Source organism: Diadema setosum, chromosome 2, assembly GCF_964275005.1.
Source record: "Diadema setosum chromosome 2, eeDiaSeto1, whole genome shotgun sequence".
Lineage (NCBI taxonomy): Eukaryota > Metazoa > Echinodermata > Echinoidea > Diadematoida > Diadematidae > Diadema > Diadema setosum.
In genome coordinates, this window is record NC_092686.1 from 14,867,830 (window position 1) to 14,890,983 (window position 23,154).

The 23,154-nt window shown below is 38.4% G+C and overlaps 1 protein-coding gene across 1 annotated transcript in view; it reads left to right on the forward strand.

Annotated features, from left to right (window-relative positions):
• The window catches only part of LOC140242743 (nuclear protein MDM1-like), a 45,298-nt gene extending 23,362 nt beyond the window's left edge, over positions 1 to 21,936 (forward strand). Inside the window, exons 10-15 of the mRNA XM_072322504.1 lie at positions 1,630 to 1,776; positions 7,599 to 7,759; positions 9,891 to 10,025; positions 13,513 to 13,646; positions 14,279 to 14,492; positions 21,345 to 21,936. Of these exons, the coding sequence (XP_072178605.1) occupies positions 1,630 to 1,776; positions 7,599 to 7,759; positions 9,891 to 10,025; positions 13,513 to 13,646; positions 14,279 to 14,492; positions 21,345 to 21,664 (1,111 nt within the window). The 3' untranslated portion in view covers positions 21,665 to 21,936. The remainder of the gene's footprint in view (positions 1 to 1,629; positions 1,777 to 7,598; positions 7,760 to 9,890; positions 10,026 to 13,512; positions 13,647 to 14,278; positions 14,493 to 21,344) is intronic.
• The last annotated feature ends 1,218 nt before the right edge of the window (positions 21,937 to 23,154 follow it).

Genomic DNA, 23,154 nt, shown 5'->3' on the forward strand with positions numbered 1-23,154 from the left:
TTTGTGTGGATTTTAGGGTCACAGGGTCAAAGGTCAAAGGTCACAGGTTATTTTGTGAAAAAAAAATTGAAATTTCATGTTTTTCTCCATATCTCGCAAATGGTTCAAAGTATCTTCATGGAACTTAGTATATATGCTTGTACCGATGGGCAGTGATTATCTAGAGAAGTTGGGGGTCATGGGTCAAAGGTCAGGGGGGTCAAAGGTCAAGGTCAACTTCTCAAAATATCACTACTTTCCTTATATTTATGCAATGAATGAAGGTGTTTTTTTAAACTTGATGTATACATGTATTACCCAATATATATTCTTTGGGAGGTTTCTTGCCAAAAGGTCAAAGGTCAAAAGGTCAAAGATCAAGTGAAAGTGCTGAATTGCACTTTTTCCTCCATATCTCAAAAATAACTCAAGGTATTGTCATGAAACTTACATATTTATGCATGTTCTACCTAACAGTGATTCTCTTTGGAACTGTGGGGTCAAAGGTCAAAGGCCAGGTTTCGATAATGCTATTTTCCCATTTGATACTGAAATTATACTTTTTCTCAATACCTTGAAAAATTACTCAATGCATAAACTTATAAAAGGGTCAAAAGTCAAGTAAAAATCATCAGTTCCCCAAATACCTGCACTCTGACATTTTAATCATTCATCCAATTGAACCTAGTTCTAGGAAAGTGAACATTCAGCACATTTGTGTCAAACCTGTCATTTTAATATTTTGCCAATTGTTTGAAACTGTCATCACACATTGTCAAGACATTGTACTATAGACCTATTAGGAGAACCATGCATTATGGCGGAGGCATATCAGTCGCCGTAGCGATATATCTTTTGTTCATTGTATGAACACCAAGACTATGATATGGCCATATCAGGGCAGTTACCCACCAAGAACAATTATTTCCCCCCCCCCCCCCACCCCACCCTTGGCTTAATACTGGTTAGTGATAAGGTTAGAGTAAAGATTAGGGTTGGGATTAGCAAGAATGACCACTTCAATGTTTACAGATGTTTGATCAGGGTCAGAATATATTTTGTAACTCAGCTAATTCACAGCAACATTTCCAAGATTCCAGGTTAGAAAAAGACCAGCTTTCACAAGTTATTCCCAAATATCGTCGGTTGAGAATGATAAGGGCGTTAAGTTGCCACTAAACCCATAGTGTTCAAGACCACTTAACGCCCTTCTCATTCTCAGTAGACGATATTTACTTTATTCATATAATATCTGTAATTTGATTTACAGAAAAAATATACCTATCAACTTATGAAGAAATTATTTGATATACCTGTACTTGTATATTTGATATCATACAAAAATACACACGGACATGCAGTTATTACTGAGAAAAATGATTGCTATCTTGAGGCGCGGATAATAAACCAAATTTAGATACTCACCTACATTAAAACCGCTATAGCTTCTTGAAGATAGGATATGGTCAATTTTTTGCTGCTGGGTTGCTGCTTTGATTAGAAACATTCCAGTGATGGAATGTCACTGTGCTTGTAAATGTACTCTCTGTGAACATATACTTTGCATTGAAGTAGTTTAGCTACAGTCATGAAATGTTCATTTCTCTCATTGTCTTATTTCTTCACACTACGACACACATGAATATCTAGTGAACAAAAAGAAAAACCCGAGAAGGATGTCCCAGCTGAACAGAAAGCACCACTGGTCAGGAAGCTCCTCTACAAGCCCAGTGACCATAGCTCACCGGAGGGCAACAACCGCAATCAGATTTCAGCCCCACAGAATAGGAGGTCAAGGTAAGAATATATGACATGCTTGTCATGCAAGAGGTGATTTCAAGTTTAGAGCTAGTGCCTGAGTGCTGGTGTTACATTATGTATATCCCAACCAACTGCCTTCAATCAAACTTAACACCAACAGTCTCACTAACGAAAACAGTACTGATAGTCAGTCCTGAACGCCAGAGTTATTTTCACACCACTGCAAAGTTGCACAGAAATTGCAGTATGAAAAATGTGATTGCAGTTGGCTCAAGTCAAATGTGGAAAGATGTAGCCATGAATGCTTTTTATTAGACAGCTGATGTGGAAGGAGAATTGAAATAATATGAATTCTTCAAACAAAATGATCTTAATTTTGCTCCCAGTTATAGATTTATGTTGTCGTGTCTATGAGAGTATTCCTGTACTTTTGAAGGGTGTTCTTCATTACTTAAAGGGAGGCAGTCCTGAGAACTTTCACTGTACTGATAATTAAGAAGAGTAAAAAATATAACCTTTTACCAGTTTATACACGTGGAAATCAAACACTGTCTTGTACGCGATTTTTGAAAAATAATTCCTGCAAGCGATTGTGTAAGAGCCTGCAAAAAGGTGCAACGTCAGTGATGCCCAACTTGCCAAGTTGACAGCCGTGCCTCAGAAAACCAATTTAAGTGTTCAAAATGATCATATCTGATTTGTCATAAAATGTGACAATATGTGGTTTTATTATTTTAAACAAAATATTTCAAGCTTATTTACATATATAATTAATGTAGAATAAAATTGTAAATGTGAATTTATAAATATTTTAAAATCAAATATGCCATCAAATAGGCACTGTCCTTTTCGAGCTTCTGTCCATGTTGCATACTACTTTGCGTACAAACCACTCTCGCGCGCATTCTTATCATACTCCGTCGTAAGTGAGTTTGACGTTCAAACAGAAGATTACCTGGGCATAAGAGACTCGAATTCTTCAAAGAGAATATTGTTTCCGTCTCAATATTTCTGTAAGTACTCAGATATCAAACGAATATGACTTCTACCGGGCAGGGTAAAAACGGGGCTGCAGGAATATGATTTTGCTCCACTTTGCCGTGCAGGTCCAGTCGGCACTGGCAGTGGCACTGTACTGCAATCTAACCCCGGCTGCAGCCCCACCGTAAATGGAACATAGCTAGCCACTTTCCTTACCTCTCTACACTTCCTTTCCTCCGTTCTTTTCGAAATCGATGCTCGAGGTGTTTCTGTTTTATCATTCATATGAGCAAATATGGTCGGGATTGCATCTGGCTTCAGGAGTTTTCTCGGTTTATAACCGAGGGCTACAGCCTGCCTGTCCATGTCAAAACATGCTTCTCAAATGGTCCTCGCATATGCCTACAACATGATATCAAGAATGCTTTAAGTTTTTATGTTTGCTTCGTTGTATCGATATTTCTCAGCCATACAGCGCACCTTTCACGATCCTTTTGTGGGTCTGGGATGGAAAAACTGATTTTCCTGGGCAATTTTCTCTACGATTCGAGCGAAATACTGCTTGACACATCAGCATGATGAAAGATAGCCAGACCAGACGACGGTTGCCCCTCTAGTGTAAATAAATGTGTAGAGTCGTTTCTATGTACGTACTATACTAGAACATAAACAGCTAACTGCATGCGCGGCGACAGGGCTGCAGCTGCGCCGTGATAGACTGGAAACGCGCGAAGGGCAAACCGGGATATCTACCGTAGATCTAGTAGTACCGTCCACACGTGTACTGAGCGAATATTTTTTTGTTTTGTTTTTAGTGATGTTTTTATTAATTCCATTTCCTTTGAAAATATAACAGTTTCAAAAAATACATATGTTATACATAACTTTTGTCATGACTATTCATGCATGTATGAAACATATTCTGTGAAAACAAGAATAATCATTCAATTCATTTTAAGGCAGAAATCAAGCAGGAGAAAAAAAATAGAATGAATAATCCGGTCAATTTCTTTTTAACTAAAAAAAAAAAAGAATACGATATACAATACACAATACACACACACACACATACGCACAGTACGTAAAAACAATGTCAAATACTAGTAGCCATCAACTTCTTCATGCATCCGGGTAACTAGGGAGCGTACGCATAACGAGCAGAACACGGCTGGGAAGAGTTGTGCCTCGGTGACGTCCGACTCTCTGCCAAGACTTGCTCATTAGCATATTCACCATGCAGATTCACACTTTTTCAACCAAAATTTACGAGCTTATTTGGTGATTTGAAAGTTTGTTTTTGGTGAAAGTAGTTCATTTTTTTTCAAATTCGTGAGGACTGCCTCACTTTAATGTGAGTTAGGCAACATGCATCCATGGACATGAATGTGGGTGGGTCTGTGGCATTTGCACAATGGCATTGCTGAAAGGATGCAGACTTTTTTTGAGAATAAAACAAACATATGTTTTATGACTGGAGCAGGTAAACATTCCACAATGCAAGTCTAAAGGTCACTTTTCTGCATGCATGCTGAGCATGGGACCAGATTACCAGTCATATGTGAGTGTGTTTCATGCATGACTACTAGCTTTTGCTTACATACAAATGATGACATAAATGGTACCCTGGGGTACCAGAAAAAAATCGGCCATTTTGTTGAATTATTTATTTTTTTTTTTTAGGGCTGTACCCTGGGTCACCAAAAAGTGGGAAATTAATTTTTTTGTGTGTGATTAATTCTTCAACATTCAATTATGGCCATTGTTCTTGTAAAAAAACCCTCTTCATCCTGTAGTTTTCTCAATTAATCCCTGAGCCAGCAGGGTCATAATAATGCCATCTGCCTCCGCCTTATCCCCGGCGTCACTGGCCTTCTGAAACACCTCCAGAACATCGGCGGCCCCTTCCTTCCCCAAACTTCCGAGTGGCGCGAAGCCTCGCGTTTTCCAGCCTCTCCTCTCTGGAAATTTTCCTTCTTTTCCGGCCCTTTCCTTTCAGTGCGGCATAGCCCCCATCACCTGCTGGCATTTTTGCAGCTTGATCCTAATTGCGAAAGGATATTTTGTTCGGCATAAAGTGCACAAAGCTTACAAAATTACGGGATCGAAACTACGTCTACGAGATCGTAACTTTGGCACAGCTAGCGGGCTATTATGATAGTGCATGTAGTCAGTGCATGAAGCGCTATACTGAGTATCGCACCGTACCACGGGTCAGTACAGTGCGCATACGTAACGCAGTAACTCTGCGGTTGTACTCGAGTGAACGTGAGATGGCGCTACACAACGTGGTACCCCGGGTTACTACGATACCCCGGGGTAGCGCGTGGTGCATCAAATGTCCAAACCACTCATATTGCAATTGTGTGCTATATAAAGCATTCTATTAAGACATTCTCCTAAAATCAGCTATGCTTGTGACATGAATTGTAAGGTCGTGACAAGATTCTATGTGACATTTGAATAACACTTGAGCAGTACTTAGTATAGGTAAGAGTCCTTTTGCATCAATATGATTTTTTTGTGTTTTTTTTTTTGTCTCGTTCTGTCTTTTGATGTAGCTGTATGGAAGCATCGGTTCATGTATAACCTATAACTACATCACAGTGTGTAGTTGTAGGGAATATCAGTTACTCTATACGCTGAATATTTCGCGAGGTTTTTATTTTCACGAATTTCGCGAGTCAGGTGCTATTCGCAAAATTAAAGACATGCGAAAATATTGACTCTGATCCCACTGCAGATGTGGCATACGCGTGTACATTTCTCCGTTCAGTACAAGTACTCCACGATGGCGAATTTAACCACTCGCGAAATCGTCGGGAATTCCCGATTTGCGATAATTTAGACTTGCAGATTATATGGCGTATACAGTAGATGTGACTTGGAGTAAGGAAACTGGCGAGATCGTGCGCTTTTTTGTGAGGGGGAAGAGCAATTCAAAGAAATAGTTTTCTTTGCTAGTATATGATGTAAAGCTTTCGTCAGTGAGGAATCTATTATTCCTGTTTTATCCTTGAGATCTGGTTTGCAAAGAAAAAGCTCAACGTCAAGCATTAGTCAACAGAAGGATGATTGCACATACTTGTATATTATGATGCATTAAGTATACATGTGTATATCTTTGTCAGAAAGACAGTCAAAGGGGTTGAAGTTTAGTATTTTCCATGGTCATATCCGATGTCTTTGTTGCTTGATAAACAAGAACTTTAATTCCTGTGACCCTCTTTTTGGGAGGCGGGAGTGAAGGGGTTACTTTATGAGATTGCCCTTATTATTTGCATCAAAGGTTTGATTAGATGCAGTTCTGATAATTTTCTTTAAAGTTTAGAATCCAGCACCAACAGTGATAGGCAGAGTTCATAGCACTTTAGTTTTTCTTGTAGCAGAATTGGAACATACACTGTGAACAAAGGTTGTCATATCATAATAAATGACACATGTGTCAAAAAATAGATTTACAAATCAAACATACCAACAAAAAAACAAACAACAAAGAAACAAACAAACAATTGAGCAAAAGTAAAATTAACCTTGAGTTGTCTTCATTATTGGCCTGCAGTATAGCCATATAACTATTACTTCTTTGTCATTGAGTATGGCAGGCATATTCTGTGCCAAGATTTCTCAACTTTCAAGCATCCTTGATCTCTATGAATAATGCTTTTAGATATGACAGTGAGCCTGCCAAAATATATAAATATGCTGGCAATGTCTGTACACTGAATAAATGTCATCACTGTCTCTTATGGAATGGGATATGTTGGATGATGTTGGGGGACCTGTTTATTTGTTCTGGTGCTACATGTAGGAGCACCTGGTTTCAGTTTCAGTTTCAATGTGTCCTTTGATTGGACAAGCACTGTTTGATATATCTTGAAGAAGTATTTTGAAGTGCTTTTGATACCAGATCCTGCTTAAATCCAAAACTTCTACTTCTAGAAAGTGTGCTATGATAATATTTATGACAGGTAATGAACACCCTGTACATATCTGTATAAGTTGTTGAGCCATTGACAGAGGGGGGGGGGGGGGGGGAGGGAGTAGTGTTTTAGCAATTATCAATTAACTGCAGTCAAACAGTTGAAGTCTTATCGATTTATTTCAACTAGTGACTGTGATTTTGTCATGGGAGAGATACACATACATATTACCTGTTGATGCAATGGATAATTTGTTCAAAATGTACTCTTACAAAAACACATAGGAACGGATGCACGGACAGCTTCTAAAACCAGCTTTCAAATTTTGCCAACATCTGGTTTTTTTTTTTTCTGTTTTCACACTAAGGAGCTGCTGTTGAATCTTAACCACAGTTGATAATGTTGACATGTTTTATGTAAACAGTATAAAAAGTTTTTATTTTTAAAGTAAACAGAAAAAGAAAAGAATTTCATTGTAAAGTTTGGGTCATCATCTCATAAAACTGCTCACAAGCCATAGTTACTAGGTTCTGAACTTGCATTGGAATGATGACAATATATACTGGTAGATCTGTCTTAGGAAAACAGTGCCATCACTTAAATTTAGGTAATGAAATGAAGCATCACAGAGTAGTTTAAAATGCTTTTTTAAGTTGTTTTTCCTTTTGTTTCTTCACATGTGCTGTGATAATTGCAGCTTTTGATTTTATACTCACATGCTACTAATGTGTCTGTTTGTGGGTATCTTTGTCATGAAATATCTACCTTTAGTTCTTATCTTGCTCCATAATTTCATGTTAATGGTAATTGTGTAATGCTTTATTCATTTATCTATTGTCGGTTTGCTATTTAAAATTTTCCCAGCCATTATTTGTTGCATAATCACCATGTGAAGAGTGATTGCCAGTACTTGTGTCGAGAACTGTCATCTCTTATTTATTGATTCTGTACTTGCAGTAACAGCAGCATCACGACTCAGGAGTCTACTCGCAGCTTGTCATCCTCCCTGAGCTCTGGTATAGAGAGTAGTGATGGGACGGGGCGTCCCCCTACGCCCACGCTGAAGGCAGAGACATCAAAACCAAGACATCACTTGGACAGGACCACCCCGGCCAGAGGTAAAACAAATCAGAACAATGATAGTAGTTGTAATTTACATTTTGCCAAATCCACTAAGTGAAATGCTCAAGGCACACTCAAAGATGAAAGGATAAAAATAAAATAAAGAAACAGGAAAAGTACAAAAATCTTGAAACAAGTAAGTTTTCAACTCATTTTTAGACAAGTGTGTCATTCCTTAACCCTAAAAAGACTGGGGGGGCCTAAAAGGCCCCCCCCTCGACATTTCGCGCGATTACTCTGCAACACGCAATGCTCTCGCCGCGATGCTCTATGACTTTTTTCTTTCGAGTTTCCCACACATTTTGATGCCAAATTTGTGACGCCCGGGGGTACGGTTCTGAAGTTACATAACTTTTTATACATGCATGTGAGACCAAAAATGGCTCAAAAATGTGATTTTGTGTACAAAGTCGATGCAAATGGAGTTTTTTCACATGGTTCATATAAATATGCTCATTTTTACTCTCAATGGCTAAAATTAATTTGTTTTAGTAGTATTATGCTTCAAAAAGTGTCTGCCACAAATTTTGTTTAAAAAAACAGCAAAAACAAAAGGTCGAAAAAACAAAGAAATAGATAAGAAATTCATAACACAATAAAATAAATAAGAAATTAATTTTGATACCGATTTTTTTTTCAAGTACATTGACGAAGAATGCCACAAAGAATAATTAGACCAAAAATGAGCACTTTTGGAGCTTTATTTACTGATTTAGATCAAAGAGTCTGATTTCTCGCATGAATTAGCATAATTAATCAAAATAAAATAAAATAAGACCATTTTGGAAAATTTGAATATACGATCTTGTAGATTACATCGCACACTACCATTGTGCAAATTTCCGCGGCGATCGCGCAATCCACGGCCGAGATCTTAAGGGGGGGGGGCCCTTTAGGCCCCCCCCCCCCCCCCCCCCAGTCTTTCGAGCTACCAAAATAGCCCAGTCTTTTTAGGGTTAAGTAAGATGGCAATGAAGTCTGAAGTGAAAGCCCAGCATGCGCAAAAGCCCCACTTCCCCCAAGACCTACCTACATGCAGGGATTAGAAGTGAGGTCATTGACTTCATGGATGGAAGTGAGTCATCTCACTAAACACTCTGTGCATTTGAGCATTTGAGCATTTTTCTTTCAATAAGCTGATTTTATTTTTTATTTTTTTGCTTACTTTGCGGGCTAAGTATGCCAGAGCATTAAATGTTTGAAAATCCATCGCTTGTTTGTCCAGCCAGCCATTCAAAGTATTTCTGTGAATACGTTGGTTCAAAAAGTTTTGTTCACAGGCTCAAGTGAAAGAAACCTTTTTTATGCCTGTGCCACAAAGTATTGCTTAGGCATTGTTTTCAGGCTATCCGTCTGTCCGTCTGTAATCAGTTTTTTTGAACAGACATTTGTAGTTTTTAATTTTCTTGTTTGTAGCATGTTACAGAAGTGGTACAACAGTTTTGAGAGTATGAAACAGTGCTTCATCTTGTGATATTATAGCTGAGTTTAGAAGTCAGGATGTCGGGGTCCTAATCACCTTTTCTGCTCCTGCAATGACCTGCCAGCTTCATATATTGTATCAGAGTTTTTAGCCATGTTTACTGTCATCTTGTGATGAAAATTAGAGCATAGAATTTTCTAAAAGCACACTTTTAACAGCAATTTTCTAAAAGCACACTTTTAACAGGATAGAGGCTTACACTGACTTTTTTTTTCCTAGTAAATGAATTTCAGAGTTGATTCTTTTTCTGAGAGCATTTGTTCCATCATGCATTTCCTGTATACAAAGGAAATAAAGGCCATATTTACTATCATTCTGCTGTTTACAGTTTTCCTAACACTTTCTGGGAAAGAAACCCCTATCATTGTGATGTTCAATTGTTTAACTTATAGATGAACAGATTAACTGCTGAAAGTATTTCAGTTTCATGACTCTATATATATGAGGTTGAATTGTAAGCTCCAGTGTATGTAAAACACAGCAGTAGTTAACCTGCAAATATCATGAAGTGAGAACACAAAATCTAAAGATAGGAGCCACTTCACACCATAGAGCACCAATACCACTGACTGCTGCCAAAACTAGTTGGTGTAACGGACCAACCTTCATGTGAGTTCTGTCCTTGTCACATCCATCCAATGTAGGGGGAGCCCTGTTAACTTCCCCAGCAGCAGTCAGGAAGGCGTGGCATGCCGGTACATCCCCCCAAACACAAAGGCAGGCTGGGGATTCAAACCCCAACAGCAAGACCTATCTATCCAGGCCAGCCACAACCAAGGGTAAGTGTTGCTTTTAATAGAATTGCACCTTTATTTTTGTAGTTTAATGGAAAGATTGAGGTTTGCAAGAATAATTAATTTTATTACTTATTTTTAAAAATCAGTATCAAAGAGGAAATGTGAATGTCATTGATAATGGGAGTGCATTGTATTGAAAAGGAGCAGACCCTGTATGTCCTTGTAGATCTCCACCAAGTGCCAAACTGGAGACAGCATTTGGTACGAGTAGAGCTTTTCGTCATAATTCAGCACAAAGTATGTACGAGTTTATCAACTACACAAGATGACTAGAACATTTGCATTCAGGCGTAACCAAAGAGTATAGAAGCGCACGCAGTTCGCTAAGAGGGAACACTCTCCTGATTTTACACGTAAACAGGTGTAGTACGCAATGGAGCCCAATGGCGGCCATTTTAGGATGCAAGCCGCTGGATCGTCCAGAGCGTATATTACGTGACCGTATAGAGAAAATTCTGCCTCCCTTTCATTTTCTTCTTTTTACAGGGCATCCAAGGTTTCAGATGTATATAGGACCTTGTTTTATCGTCAGAAATATTATTTCTAGGGAATTATGATATAAAATTGAAGAAATGCCTTTTTGGTTCCAGATTGTTGTCTCTCAAAGTTCGAGCTAAACTAATGAAAGTATGTGCTGGCCTAACTAGAACATACTCACAAAGCACTTTTTAAGTCTCCTTCTCCCTCCATCCCTCCATCCCCCACTATCTGTTCCCTCCCTCCCTCTCCCCCCCCCCCCCCCTCTCTCTCTCTCTCTCTCTCTTACCGTAACCGGGCCCTGTTGGTTGTAGACCCCTTATGTAATATTATTCGAATGATATGAATATCTATTCCATTATTCATATTTTAGGTCTTTCTCTTCTATTGATAATGTAGATGATTATACCATTATACCATTGGTATACACGGTACCGTAATTCTCCCAAGAGAATCTATTTAAGGAACGCAATTTCCTAATATAAAAGATTATGTTTTCCTTAATTGATACGTCAACTTGGTAAAAATACAAAAGTGAAAAAAGTCTGCCCTCACCAGTTTTGAACCAGGCATAAAAATGTTATTACGGATCTGTTTCATTTTGTCCACGGAATTTAGTATTTCATCATGTGGATATTATACCGGTACGTGAAAAAAAACAAAAAACAAAAAACAAAAACAAAAACACGGGTGATTTGAAAGCATGTGATGGAACTGAAATTCTCTCCACGGGCAAAACTGAAGAGAAGAGAAGAAGGAGGAGGAGGAAAAGAAGAAGAAGAATGAGAAGAAGAAAGAGAAGGGAGGCCAGAGAGAGAGGGGGAGGGAGAGAAAGTGCCCTTGATAATCAGGAGCATTCATGTCATTCTGTACATAAACACTATTTGGCTTAAGACACAAGTAGGCTTGCATGAGGTCATAAACTAGCCTGTGAACATTGATGGACTATACACATAGATTGGAAAGTAAAAACATTATTCTTCAATTATATTTCATGATTAGCCTGGAATTCTACTTCTATATGCCATTACGAGGTTCTGAATTAATCTTTTATCCTGTATGCCCCATGAAATGAAACAGAGGCAAAAATACGCCCTCTATCGATCACACGGCGGTTTGCATCCCAAAATGGCGACCGATCCCGCCCATGAGCGTACTACGCAAAATCGGGAGAGTGTTCCCTCTCAGCGCACTGCATGCGCTTCTATACTCTTTGGGCGTAACCTATTTATGATAACATTGTTTTCACATTTTTGGCGCAAAATGGTCAAATTAATGGTCATTGTGTTGTGTAAGGATCACAAATTGATTACTGTGCTGCTGTCTATGTCATTGGCTGTCATTTTGAATCGGAGCATAGTCGGTGTAAATTCTGACATGCCTTTCTTCTCTGTTGAGCCATCAAAATGTCCAATAAATGTTTATGTACACTTAGACTTGAGTTTGATGTCTAGAATTCTCTTGGTGAGGACAGTGACAAAAAGAGGATTCACATGTGCACCACAAGTTAGCGGGATACAAATCTCGAGATTTTTGCATGTCTTGTGGACACAAAAACCCAGAAACTAGCGTGATCAGCTAGAATGACATCCTAATTTCTCTGACACAAATGTTGCCCTCGGATTGGGTTTTGGCGTTCAGTAAGAGGAGTCAAAGTACCGTCTCCTACTTTTTAGAGAAATTTTCATATCTTGAAACATGACGTCATACTCCTACAGGGCTAAGCTTTCCCAGGAAATATAGTGTGCCTTTTTGTCGTTTTAAGCCAGTTTTTCTTGTTACATTGTACCACCACTTTAATGCTGTGTATTGCAGCAGTAAGGCACTTACCACATCTGTAGCCCAGCTCATAAAGGTGTTACAACTTCCTTCCCCCCATGTATCCCATCCTGATGTGATTTAATCTGATAAGCAGCTTCCAAGGACAAAATGCCCATTTCCTCTGCAGATAAAATTCATATTGATGGCATTATAATATATTTAATACCCGGATGTACGTTGAAAGCAAAATAAATAATTCTTTCCCCCTATTTTACGAGCATTTTCATTTCATTCATTCATTCATTCATTTATTTTCCATTTCCAACAGAAACATATAAATATTTTACAGAAATTGAATACATAAATTTCATCATAATATACAAAATAAAGTATAAGTTTACCAAATATTGTAAGTATACGGAAATGCTGGAAATGGGGAGGAATGCATTCTCCCCACACGTAATACGACAAATTAAATGATTGATTGACTGATATACATAAAAAGTGGAAAAAACAAAAGAAACTAAGACATTGAGACCTATAACTAACCTAACTAACCCGAAACAAACACCCTGGACAAATCCCTACACTAAGTCGCTGTCATGAGAGAGAAAAGAGATCATGTCTTGATTTTGAGTGTTAATGCAAATACATACGTATATATGTGTGTGAGTATACATAGTGAGATTAAGGGCATGTACCATGTACAGATGCAGTGTTGGTTCTTCATGAGAGCCATATATAATGAGAAGTAGGAAGGAGCAGTAGGGGTTGCTAGATTCCAGCAGGTTTAATGGCCGAACTTTCGGTCTGTTAGTAGACTTTCATCACGGCTGCGTTAACAGACAAGATAAATTAAATGACCCCTTGCATCATTTAAAGTCAACTCAAGTTCATGATTTCAAGTGCATTCCACACACATAGTAATCCTACATCCCATAAGCAGAGTGATGCTGTTAGGAGTCATTTAATTTATTTTGTCTGTTAAAGCAGCCCCGATGAAGATCCACTAATGGACTGAAAGCTTGCTCATTAAACCTGAAGAAATCTAGCAGCACCTACCACTCCTTCCTACTTCTCATTGTATATATGTGTATATATGCATATCATATAATTCCTTAGAATACGGTGAACAGTTAATGTTATGATACCCTGTTTTCTTATAATTAAACTGTTTTACAGCAAAGGAATCTGTAGTCATCATTTCTGTGTGTTTTGACATCCAATGTAGCAATAATTCCTGGTGGCATCACAAATGGCTTTGAGTATGACAGCGATGATGAGGATGATGACGATGGCGATCTTGACAGAACATTAACGGATGGGCGGATGACTCCCCCTCGTAGTGCTGCACAGCAGAATCAGGTAAAATGCTATTAAGTTGTGAGCTATCGGGATTCTGTCGGAGGAGTCACGCAGACTTGTACTTCACATGAGGAATGCACAAATAGATTCTAAGATTAGTACTAAAAGCTGAAAGAAAGGGTTTTCTTCTTGTCTCTGGTCTTAGAATTCCTGTCTAAGCTGTTGCGTTAGGCTCATAAGGAATAACTGAATCATGAAAACAGTTGAATTAAGGGGGATACACAGATGACATACTGGTACTAATATACAACTATACCCCCCTTATTATTTTCTTTCATATTCTTCTACTGCCATGTCCATCCTCACGACCCATTGAGATTCTTTTACATTGATCATTTCAGAGTTCATTCATTTTAAGGATAAAGTTATGCAGTATATACATTATATACTCATTTATTCTCGTAATCTCTTGCCCTCTACATTTATGGGAATCATCACTACTGTGTTCAAAAGTTGAAAATGGAATTTTTGATGTGTCACTGGTTACTCTAAACATTTGTTTCGTTTCAAGGGTTAGACACCTACACTGTAACAATCATGTAGTATTAAAGTGTGTTAAGTGGGGGTATGTCAGGTACTTGTTGATGACAAGTCACCCATATAATTAACCCAATGCTGTCTATGTGTTTCAGATCTCAAAGCGCACTCAGCTGTCGCCATCAGCTGGGGTCAGGACCAGTGACCCCCACCTCCTCGACGAGTCACTCTCTCCCATGGGGTTCCAGCGTCACTCTGAGCACTTCTTCGAGACCAGCCCGGCCATGCCCAGCCTCCCCAACAAGATTGAGCCCCCAGAGCGGTGGGCGGCCCCTAGGCAGGCCTTGAAGACAGCACCACCGGGCAGGGGTGAGTGAAAACCCAATTGCCATATCGTTGTTGTTTGTTTGTTTGTTTGTTTGTTTGGTTTTTTGTACCAGAGCTGTGGTCTGTAGTACTGTATGTCCCCCCCCCCCAAAAAAAAAAAAAATAATAATAATAATTATAATCAGACTTTCTGCAATAGTAACATTAAAAGTACTTAGTGAATCAATAAAAATGCAATTTCAAGGTGTGAAACTATAACTTATTACGTACATCTCGCAAAAAAACCCATTCAATTTGCTTCAGTGGTCACAGATAGATTGGGGTCTTTGTAGAGCATGTTAGGAATCCCTTCCCTCCTCCATTGTGCTCACACCTCACAAAATGCTAAGAGCATCCAAGACCCCGTTTACAGTGCGGGGCTGGGCCGAGCCCAGCCTCAATTGCGAGGCCGGGCCCCGCAATTTTGTCCGTTTACACTGCCGGGCTCGGCCGCGCTTTTGATTCAAACCTTTCAATATGTTGTCATAGTGGCGCTCTGCTTGTAAACAAATGCAATTTGGTATTGTCTGGTTTTCAGACCCTTTGCCAAATGAATTCCGTGGTGACGAAGTCGCGGTTCGGGCAAAGGCCTTTGCCGAAGGAAAAAATATCCTTTGCATAACAAAACCACCTTAAACTATACTAGTTTTCGACGTTGAGGGGGTTAATATCCTGAATAGCGAAATAGTACGGGCAGAGGGTTTGGAAGCCAGACTAAAATTGGCCACGCATTTGGCCCAGTTTACGTTTACACTGAGAAAAGGCTGGGCTCGGCTGCAGCCGAGCCGCGGCCGAGACCACCTCCAGAGCGAGGCCAAATGCGAGGCCACTTTTGGCCTCGCATTTGGCCTTTTGCGCGTTTACACTGAAGCGGGGCTGGGCCGAGCCGCGGCCGAGCCTCGCACTGTAAACGGGGTCCAAGTGCTAAACTTCAAAGAATGCATCCATGGCATATTTTACAACGATCCACATTTCTCTGTGACCACTTAACCAAATCAAATGGGGTTTTCTGCAAAATGTAGGTAAGAATTTATAGTTTCATACCCTTAAGTAGCATTCAGATTGTTCAATCATTTTGAAAGTTATCAATGCGGAAAATCCGATTGTAATTTTTTTGGGGAATGTACTGTACAGTAGGTTTTGCTGGACCTAAACCAAATGGATAATGGTCGTATCCATTGTTACATGCAAAAGGTAGTTGGACGGAAGCCAATTTGGAAGTTTCTTCTGTATATCAATACTAAATGTGGCAGATTTGCACTCTCAAATGAAGAAAAATCAATTTTTGGATGTTTTGTTATAAAAACATATGAGAAACTTCAATTGATTCAAATTCAAATGTTCAAATTCAAATTCAAATTTATTTCACATGCTAAAAAGAAAACATCACGTTCACAATCAAACAGAAGAGAAAAATGTACAATCAACATAGCACGTGAGGGATCAGTAAAGGCCGTATGAAGCCTATCGAGGCCGATTCCCTTTCAAACAATAAATAGTACGCAATTTCCATCAAATATACATCAAGGAACAAAAACAACAAAGAAACATCACAGATTCCCAGAATTACCCTTAAATTGAAGTCTGTATTCACGAAATTTAGAGTTCAGTGTCAAGTTACTGCCAACTGTTTTCAAAGCTTCCGTAGGGTTTCCATGCACTCTTTCACTTACCGCAGAGATTGAACGAGGGAGAAAGCCAATTTGAGACAAGAAGTGAGGTCTGCATAAACTGTAAAGAAAACACTTCTTTTCATCATCTTTATGCTTCCAAACTAAGCTAAGGCCATGATATCATAGGGAGAATTACTTTTAATATCAAGTAGAATCATTGAGGCTTTAATATACTAGTATGATAGAATGGAAACTATGTGATTTTTGTCAGGAATAGAAATGTTGTGTGAGCTGATGTATGCTTCAAACGTTTCATCCTATTCAGTGCTGGTTAAGACAGGACCTTTCTTGCAGGCCACATGCTTGTGGTCAGTGAAGGCCAGAGGGGATGGCCAGAATCCATATTCCTCATTAAACAACCTTTGCATTTGTGATTTTTGTTTTTTATTTATATTTGCTATTATTATTATAAAAATAATTGTGTGTGTGTGTGTGTGTGTGTGTGTGCTTGCTCTGCTTTTGTGTTCATTAGTGTGGTCGCTACAGGGGTTTTTCCCAACAAGGAAGTTTTGGTCATTTCCTATCTGTGGGTAAAACGATCCGGGCAGTGGAAGAAGTCTAGATTGCTTTTGGTATTGTTGGAGCTACTTGTGGGGCTATTTGGAGCCTCCTCAGTTGGTTTCATTTCAGAATCTCATTCAGATTCAGGTTCAGATTCACTGTAGTCATCTGAGCTTTGGAGATTTCCTTTGATGCAGATGAGATACAGTGAACAGCTAACACACAGAATACAGGAAGCCTGCATATACAGTATATAATTCAGCAAGCCTAAATTCAGGATATGACATTGTGTAGTGCCATCTCTTGCTATCATGGTAGCCAAATGTTAGCATTCGGAGATATATATTCCAATGCAAATTATTCATCCCTGTTATGACGTGATGGACATAATTACAGAAATTGTAATATTTTTTTTAAATGATATTTTTTTTAAGATGTTATCCTAATTGTGGTCAAGAATTCAGAAAGAGGTCATTATAATCCGCAAACTTGGCCCGAGATTATGTATTTTAGTCTGTGGACTGATTTTTCAATATTGCCCAGTGCAGTGGTACTGGTGCTGTTTACTGCAGAGTACTGCTACTGAGCTGCACATGCATGCTCTGCCTTTGATGCCATTGTAGGGGTACGGCATGAGCATTTTAAAGGGGAAATCCAGTCCAGATATAAGTTTGTCTGATTAAAAAAAGAGTAAAATATTACAAGTACAACAGTAGAATTTTGATTGAAATTGGGTGGAAAATAAGGAAGTTATGACATTTTGAAGTTTCGTTAATTTTTCAGGAAACAGTTCTTGAACGGTCACTATGAACATGCAAATGGCAAAGTGAGCATGTCATCCCCTCACAGCTTGCCATATAGTTTGTACATAAAATTTTGAAATTTTCCCGTTTTTCACTCAAATGCAATTATGCCCGAGGCTCAAATCCTGGTATATCTACTTGATCACTATTCCAAAGTTATTCAACCAAGAATAACATCAGTATTCAGACTTTAAATGACAGAAATATTGAATTTTCATCATATTTTTTAACACGATCAATGGAAAATTGTGAGGCTATAACATGGTTAGTTCACTCATCTACATATTCATATCCACTCTTCAAGAACTGTTTTGCAGAAATTAACAAACTTCAAAATGTCATAACTTCCTGGCTTCAACACCCACCCCCCTCCCTTCGACACCTTCTACGATGATTTTTTAATGTGGATTTTTTTTTTTTTTAATTTCATGACTTTTTTTTCACATCTTGCGCACATTTTGAGACCCTATCCATGAAAATCGGTTTTATGCTTGCTGAGATATAGCACATTACCATGACCAATGTCACTGAAAATAGCAGTTTCCTATAATTTTTGTGTGTACAATATACAGGTTTTGCAAGAAGTGTAGAATCAAAGCTTTTCTTTGGTTTTCTCAGATAACATCCTTTTTTGGTTATCAACTATTCTAGGTAAAGATAAACAATGAAAAACTAAAATAAAAAAGAAATACATTACAAATTAAAAATGAAGAAATGCATAAGAAATTTAGAAAGCAATAAAATATGCAAGAAACTCCTTTAGATACCATCATTTTGTTCGCGTTACTTTGTTATATTGCAGAAAATATTTAGAGAAAAAATAGCCCATGTAAAGCTTTACAAAGCTTAAAATCCAATGCACAAAAACATGCATAAATTAGCATAATTAGCATAATTTAGAGAAAACATCTTTGTTATTGGAAAATTTAATGATTCATTCTTTCAGATTACATGATGGGCAAATTGCGTGCCGATTTTCGCCACTATGGCGCTATCAATGGCCAAGATCTTAGGTCCCCCCAGTTAGCTAAGTTAGTGACCACTACCATTCTTGCACATACAGTATGTCCAAAAAAAAAAAAAATTACAATCAAATTTTCACATTGATAACACCCAATATGATTAAACTGTCTAAATGCTACTTAAGGGTCTTAAAATGTAACATTTTAGCTCTATCTTGCAGAAAACCCCATTCGATTTGGTTAAGCGGTCACAGAGAAATGTGGATTGTTGTAAAGCATGTTATGAGTCTGATTCTTCTAAGTTTAGCACTTCGATAATCTTGTTGGTGAATACAATAGACAGAACTTAGAGGGAAGAGATTCCCCGGCATCCTCTACAAAATTCCTCATTTCTCTTTGACCACTGAAGCAATTTGAATGGGGTTTTCTGTAAGATGTGGGCAATGAGTTATAGTTTCATACCCTGAATTTGTATTTGGATTGATTCAATATTTTTAAAGACATCGTTGCGGAGGGTCCCGTTGTAATTTTTTGGGGGGACATACGGTATATCAGTAATAGACATCAAAGGCATGTTTGCCTAACACATCACACCTACCAGGTGCTGTGTGGATGAAAGAGGGTGCAAGATGTCATGAATCTTGTCTCTTAAAACAGATGAGTTCAAAATGTGGCATTTTGTTTACGGTTCCTCTTACTCTTTGTTTATGTTGTCATTTTAGAACATGCTGTATTAAGGGATACAAAAACTCTGACAAAAGCATTAATAACAAATTGGTATGTAATACACATCCCCGAGTATAATATGTGGATGCAGTACGCAGTGAAATGTCTCCCCCACATAACATATTTGTTAGACATTGCTTGAGTGGTTGCATAAAGTTAGTGGCTTCTCTATAGACAACTGGCTGCCCAGACACTTCCTCTGAGCTGGCAACTCTTTGATAAGCAGAGACTGAAACTACTTCAGTACTTTTCGTAGTCCATATAAGTACAAGCTACTCTGGTCTGATCTTATGACAGTCAAAAACTGAATAGCCTCTCACACTTAGCATCCCCCATGCACACTTTAGGAATGCTCACACATTCGGGAACGTTGAACCTCAAGAGTGAAACTTTTCGAATACTTTTCATAGTTGACAAAATTATAAGTACAATCTACCCTGCTCTTCTCTTCTAGCTGCCAAAAACTGAAGTGCTGCTTACATTATAGCATCCCACATGCACACTCTAGGAATTTCACTTTCAGGAAAAAATATAACCTCAAAAGCTGCTTCATGCTTGTTACAAACCGTGTTTCGATGTCCCTGTTTTCCTTTTTAGGTTTGTGTCCATTCAATTCATTTTCCAGGCAAATGATTCCACTTACACTTGTATTCAAACAAAAATCAAGTTATGATTTCCGTATAAATCGTGATAAATGTTACCACAGAAAGAGACTTAAAGGCGCATCCAGACGACATTCTAGAAATTATCATAACAAAAGTGTGCTTTCCCTGAAACAAGTAGGCAGGGCTAACATTTTCCAAGTAGGCAAGGCTAGTTCCAAGCAGTTAGGTTCATTCTTAAATCCACGAAACACATCACACATGAAACTGAAAAGGTTTGAATTTGAAGGTCCACATGATCAATGATGTACAAATTGCAGCAGACTCACACTGGTTGTAGCTGAGCATGCACAGTGATTACCTGAGTGATTTGCATGATCAGTTATACAGACCTACATGTAAATGAGTCAGGGTTAATTATCCAGGTACCCTGTCTTCTCTGTCAGCTAGTGATGTTAGTAATATGAGCATCATTTTTTTTTTCATTAATTCTTTTGCAATGTTTGGTGACGGAAATCCAAGAAAGAGTTTCTGTGGAGTCCTCACACGCATAAAACAAATACTGTACATGTATGTATATATGCCATATATTTAGCAAGTCTGATTTATCTTGAATCCTGACTTCCCAACAATTTTGTGAGTGGTTAGATTAGGCGATTTTAGAGTATGGCCATGGACTTCGAATAAATTGTTATCATTACTCATTCATATGAAGAAGTGTAACATCCATTTTCACAGTAGCGGTAGGCGTGCCAAGACTTTGGTCTACGTAGCTATATTATCACGCACCCTGTTCATGTGCTGTGAATTGCGTACCAGCGCATGTACAAGTGCACACTTTGTACATCGTTTCATGTTGGAATCAGAGTTTATAGAAAGATTTTTGTGTGTTGTTTAATTTGCAAATAACGCCTTACTCGCCAAGCTCACGAAAATCAAAACTCCATGAAATATATAGCGCATAGAACAGTAGAATTTTTGACTAGCTGAATGTGAGAAGGTACTGATGTGCATATGTCCTCCATACTGAATATGAAATGGTAATGATATGTAGTTTTACTCAAGATTTTTAAAAAAACCCAGAAAAGTAAAGAAATGAGCATCAACATTTTAGCTTAAATCATAAAAAACAGAAAATGATAGACTTAACTTACCCACTAATTATGACAATATATGAGATTTTGACACAACTTTCTAATACACATCAAAACATTTTTCTGTTGTGATACCACCATTAGTGACTTTTGTGGAATGAAGGTGTTGTAGACACTAAGTTATGGAACAAGACCTGATATTATATTTTTTTTTTGCCTTTTTTTTTATATGAGAGAGTTCTTGAGTGATGATATGTGGTCTTATTTGCTTATGTATTTCAACTAATGTCATCATTTTGTATTATACTTGTGATACATTTATTAACAGTATTGATGAACTTCTTCTGTTCTGTTTGATATCACTCTTTTTATTGAAGTCAATTTGAACTTAGACTGGCACTACGCTTTAGAGACAAAAGACAAATGCCAGGATGCCAAAGTACGATGTCACTATGGAGACAGAGAGAAATATGTTGATTTTTGTTTTCCCATAGGACCACTGGAGAGACCCCACTCAGGAAGCATTGCAGGGCGCCCTCAGACGGCCATCCCCGAGTCCAGGCGGCAGGCCACCCTGCGGGAGCACCGCACAAACTCCTTCATGTCCCCCCGAGCCGATGGAACGACGTCGACCCCAGCCGACGAAGATGATTACTCGGACCTGGGCGTGGCTCCACTTCGGGGCCGTAGAGACAGCGATGAGCTCTCTACCTCCACACTCTCCAACGCCTCCAGCATCTCGCTGGCATCGGAGGTCCTGGAGAGGGCTAAGAAAAGGCGAGATGAGTTTTGGGGCAAGGAGAAGAGAGAATGAGGTGCCAGGTGGTGCCACTGTCTCTTGTGTCACAGCTGTGCTTGTGCCCAAAATGAATGCTATCTAGTAGTGTATTACCAAAGGGGGGAAAAAAAGTTCAGTAAAATTATAAAATTGTTCCTTACGTCTTCATGTGGGCACTTATGGTCCATATGAATGTTAGATTCAGTCATAAGCAACCATCCTGCGCGTTAGGAAAGCTAATCAAAGTCAGACGGAGCATTGAAAAGGATGCAGAACATATGATGGACTGAAAAATAAGAAGTGGAGGATGGGGTGTCAAAGCTTGAGATACTGTATAAGCTGTTATTTTCGCGAGGGTTTAATTTTCGCGAATTTCGCGAATCACAGCTGGATCGCGAATTTAACAACACGCGAAAATGACTCCATGTGCCGTTTTAATAGAGCATTAACGTAAGCATCAGCGTCGATTCACGAGAACAACATCTCGCGAAAATGTCTATGACCTCGTCATTCGCGAAAATATCTGTACGCGAAAATAACGGTGTATACAGTATGGCACCTTTGTAATCATACACGTACCAGGATAATATCTGGTCTTTTTCTGTAGGTACATGTAGGTAGTTCATGGTGTTACATGTACATGCTCTTGTAGGCTTTTTGTTCTTGCTCAGAAGACAGGGTTGAAGGTAGCTTGTCCTCAGATGTGGTAGATAGAGAAGCAATACAAAAAGCACAGTCATTTGTTGTCTTTTCTTAATCAGGTGCCTCAAATGATGTACATCATGAAAAGGCTTCTAAAAAAATAGGTTCTAGGGAACACTCGCTCACATTGTGTCTAGAAGAATGTGAACATTTGCCACTGCATGAGGATGGAATATGACTTGCCAGGTTTCAGCATGAATGATATTTCTAATTCATGTGGCATTTGGATGACTATCATATAAACAGTTAACTTTCAAGCAGTTGAGATATTGAAATACATTCCTTATAACAATTTACCTCATTAATTTCCCTTTGGGGCCAAGTTAGATGTCTCTTTTCTTCTAGATAATTAAGTGAGATTATTTTCCAGTATAAATGTGTGTACAAAGTGTACAGTATTTGTTTGAAGTGTACACCATGTGTCTGCAGATATGTACATATCACTTGTGCAGTTATATTATTTATAGATAGCCTTTGAATTTTTATTTTTCAAATCTTGTATATATTTTGTAAATGTTGTATGAATTTTCTAGTGCTTGTGTACAATATCTTCAGTAAAGCTTTAGCATTAATAGCAAATAAAGACACAATGTAGTCTTGGGGTAGATTTAATGAGGATGATAGTTGGTCACTATAGCAACAAACTAAATGTCAAAAGATTAATTGGCTGTGTCATGTCAGAGAGTCCAATTGTAGCAACTTACAGTAACAGGCCAGTTTTTTTATGTATTCAAATTTAAATTTATATTTTCGCATGTTGGCCTATCAATGCTGATATGTTCCTAAGTGCATTCAGTGCATAAAATCCATGTTGCATTCATTAG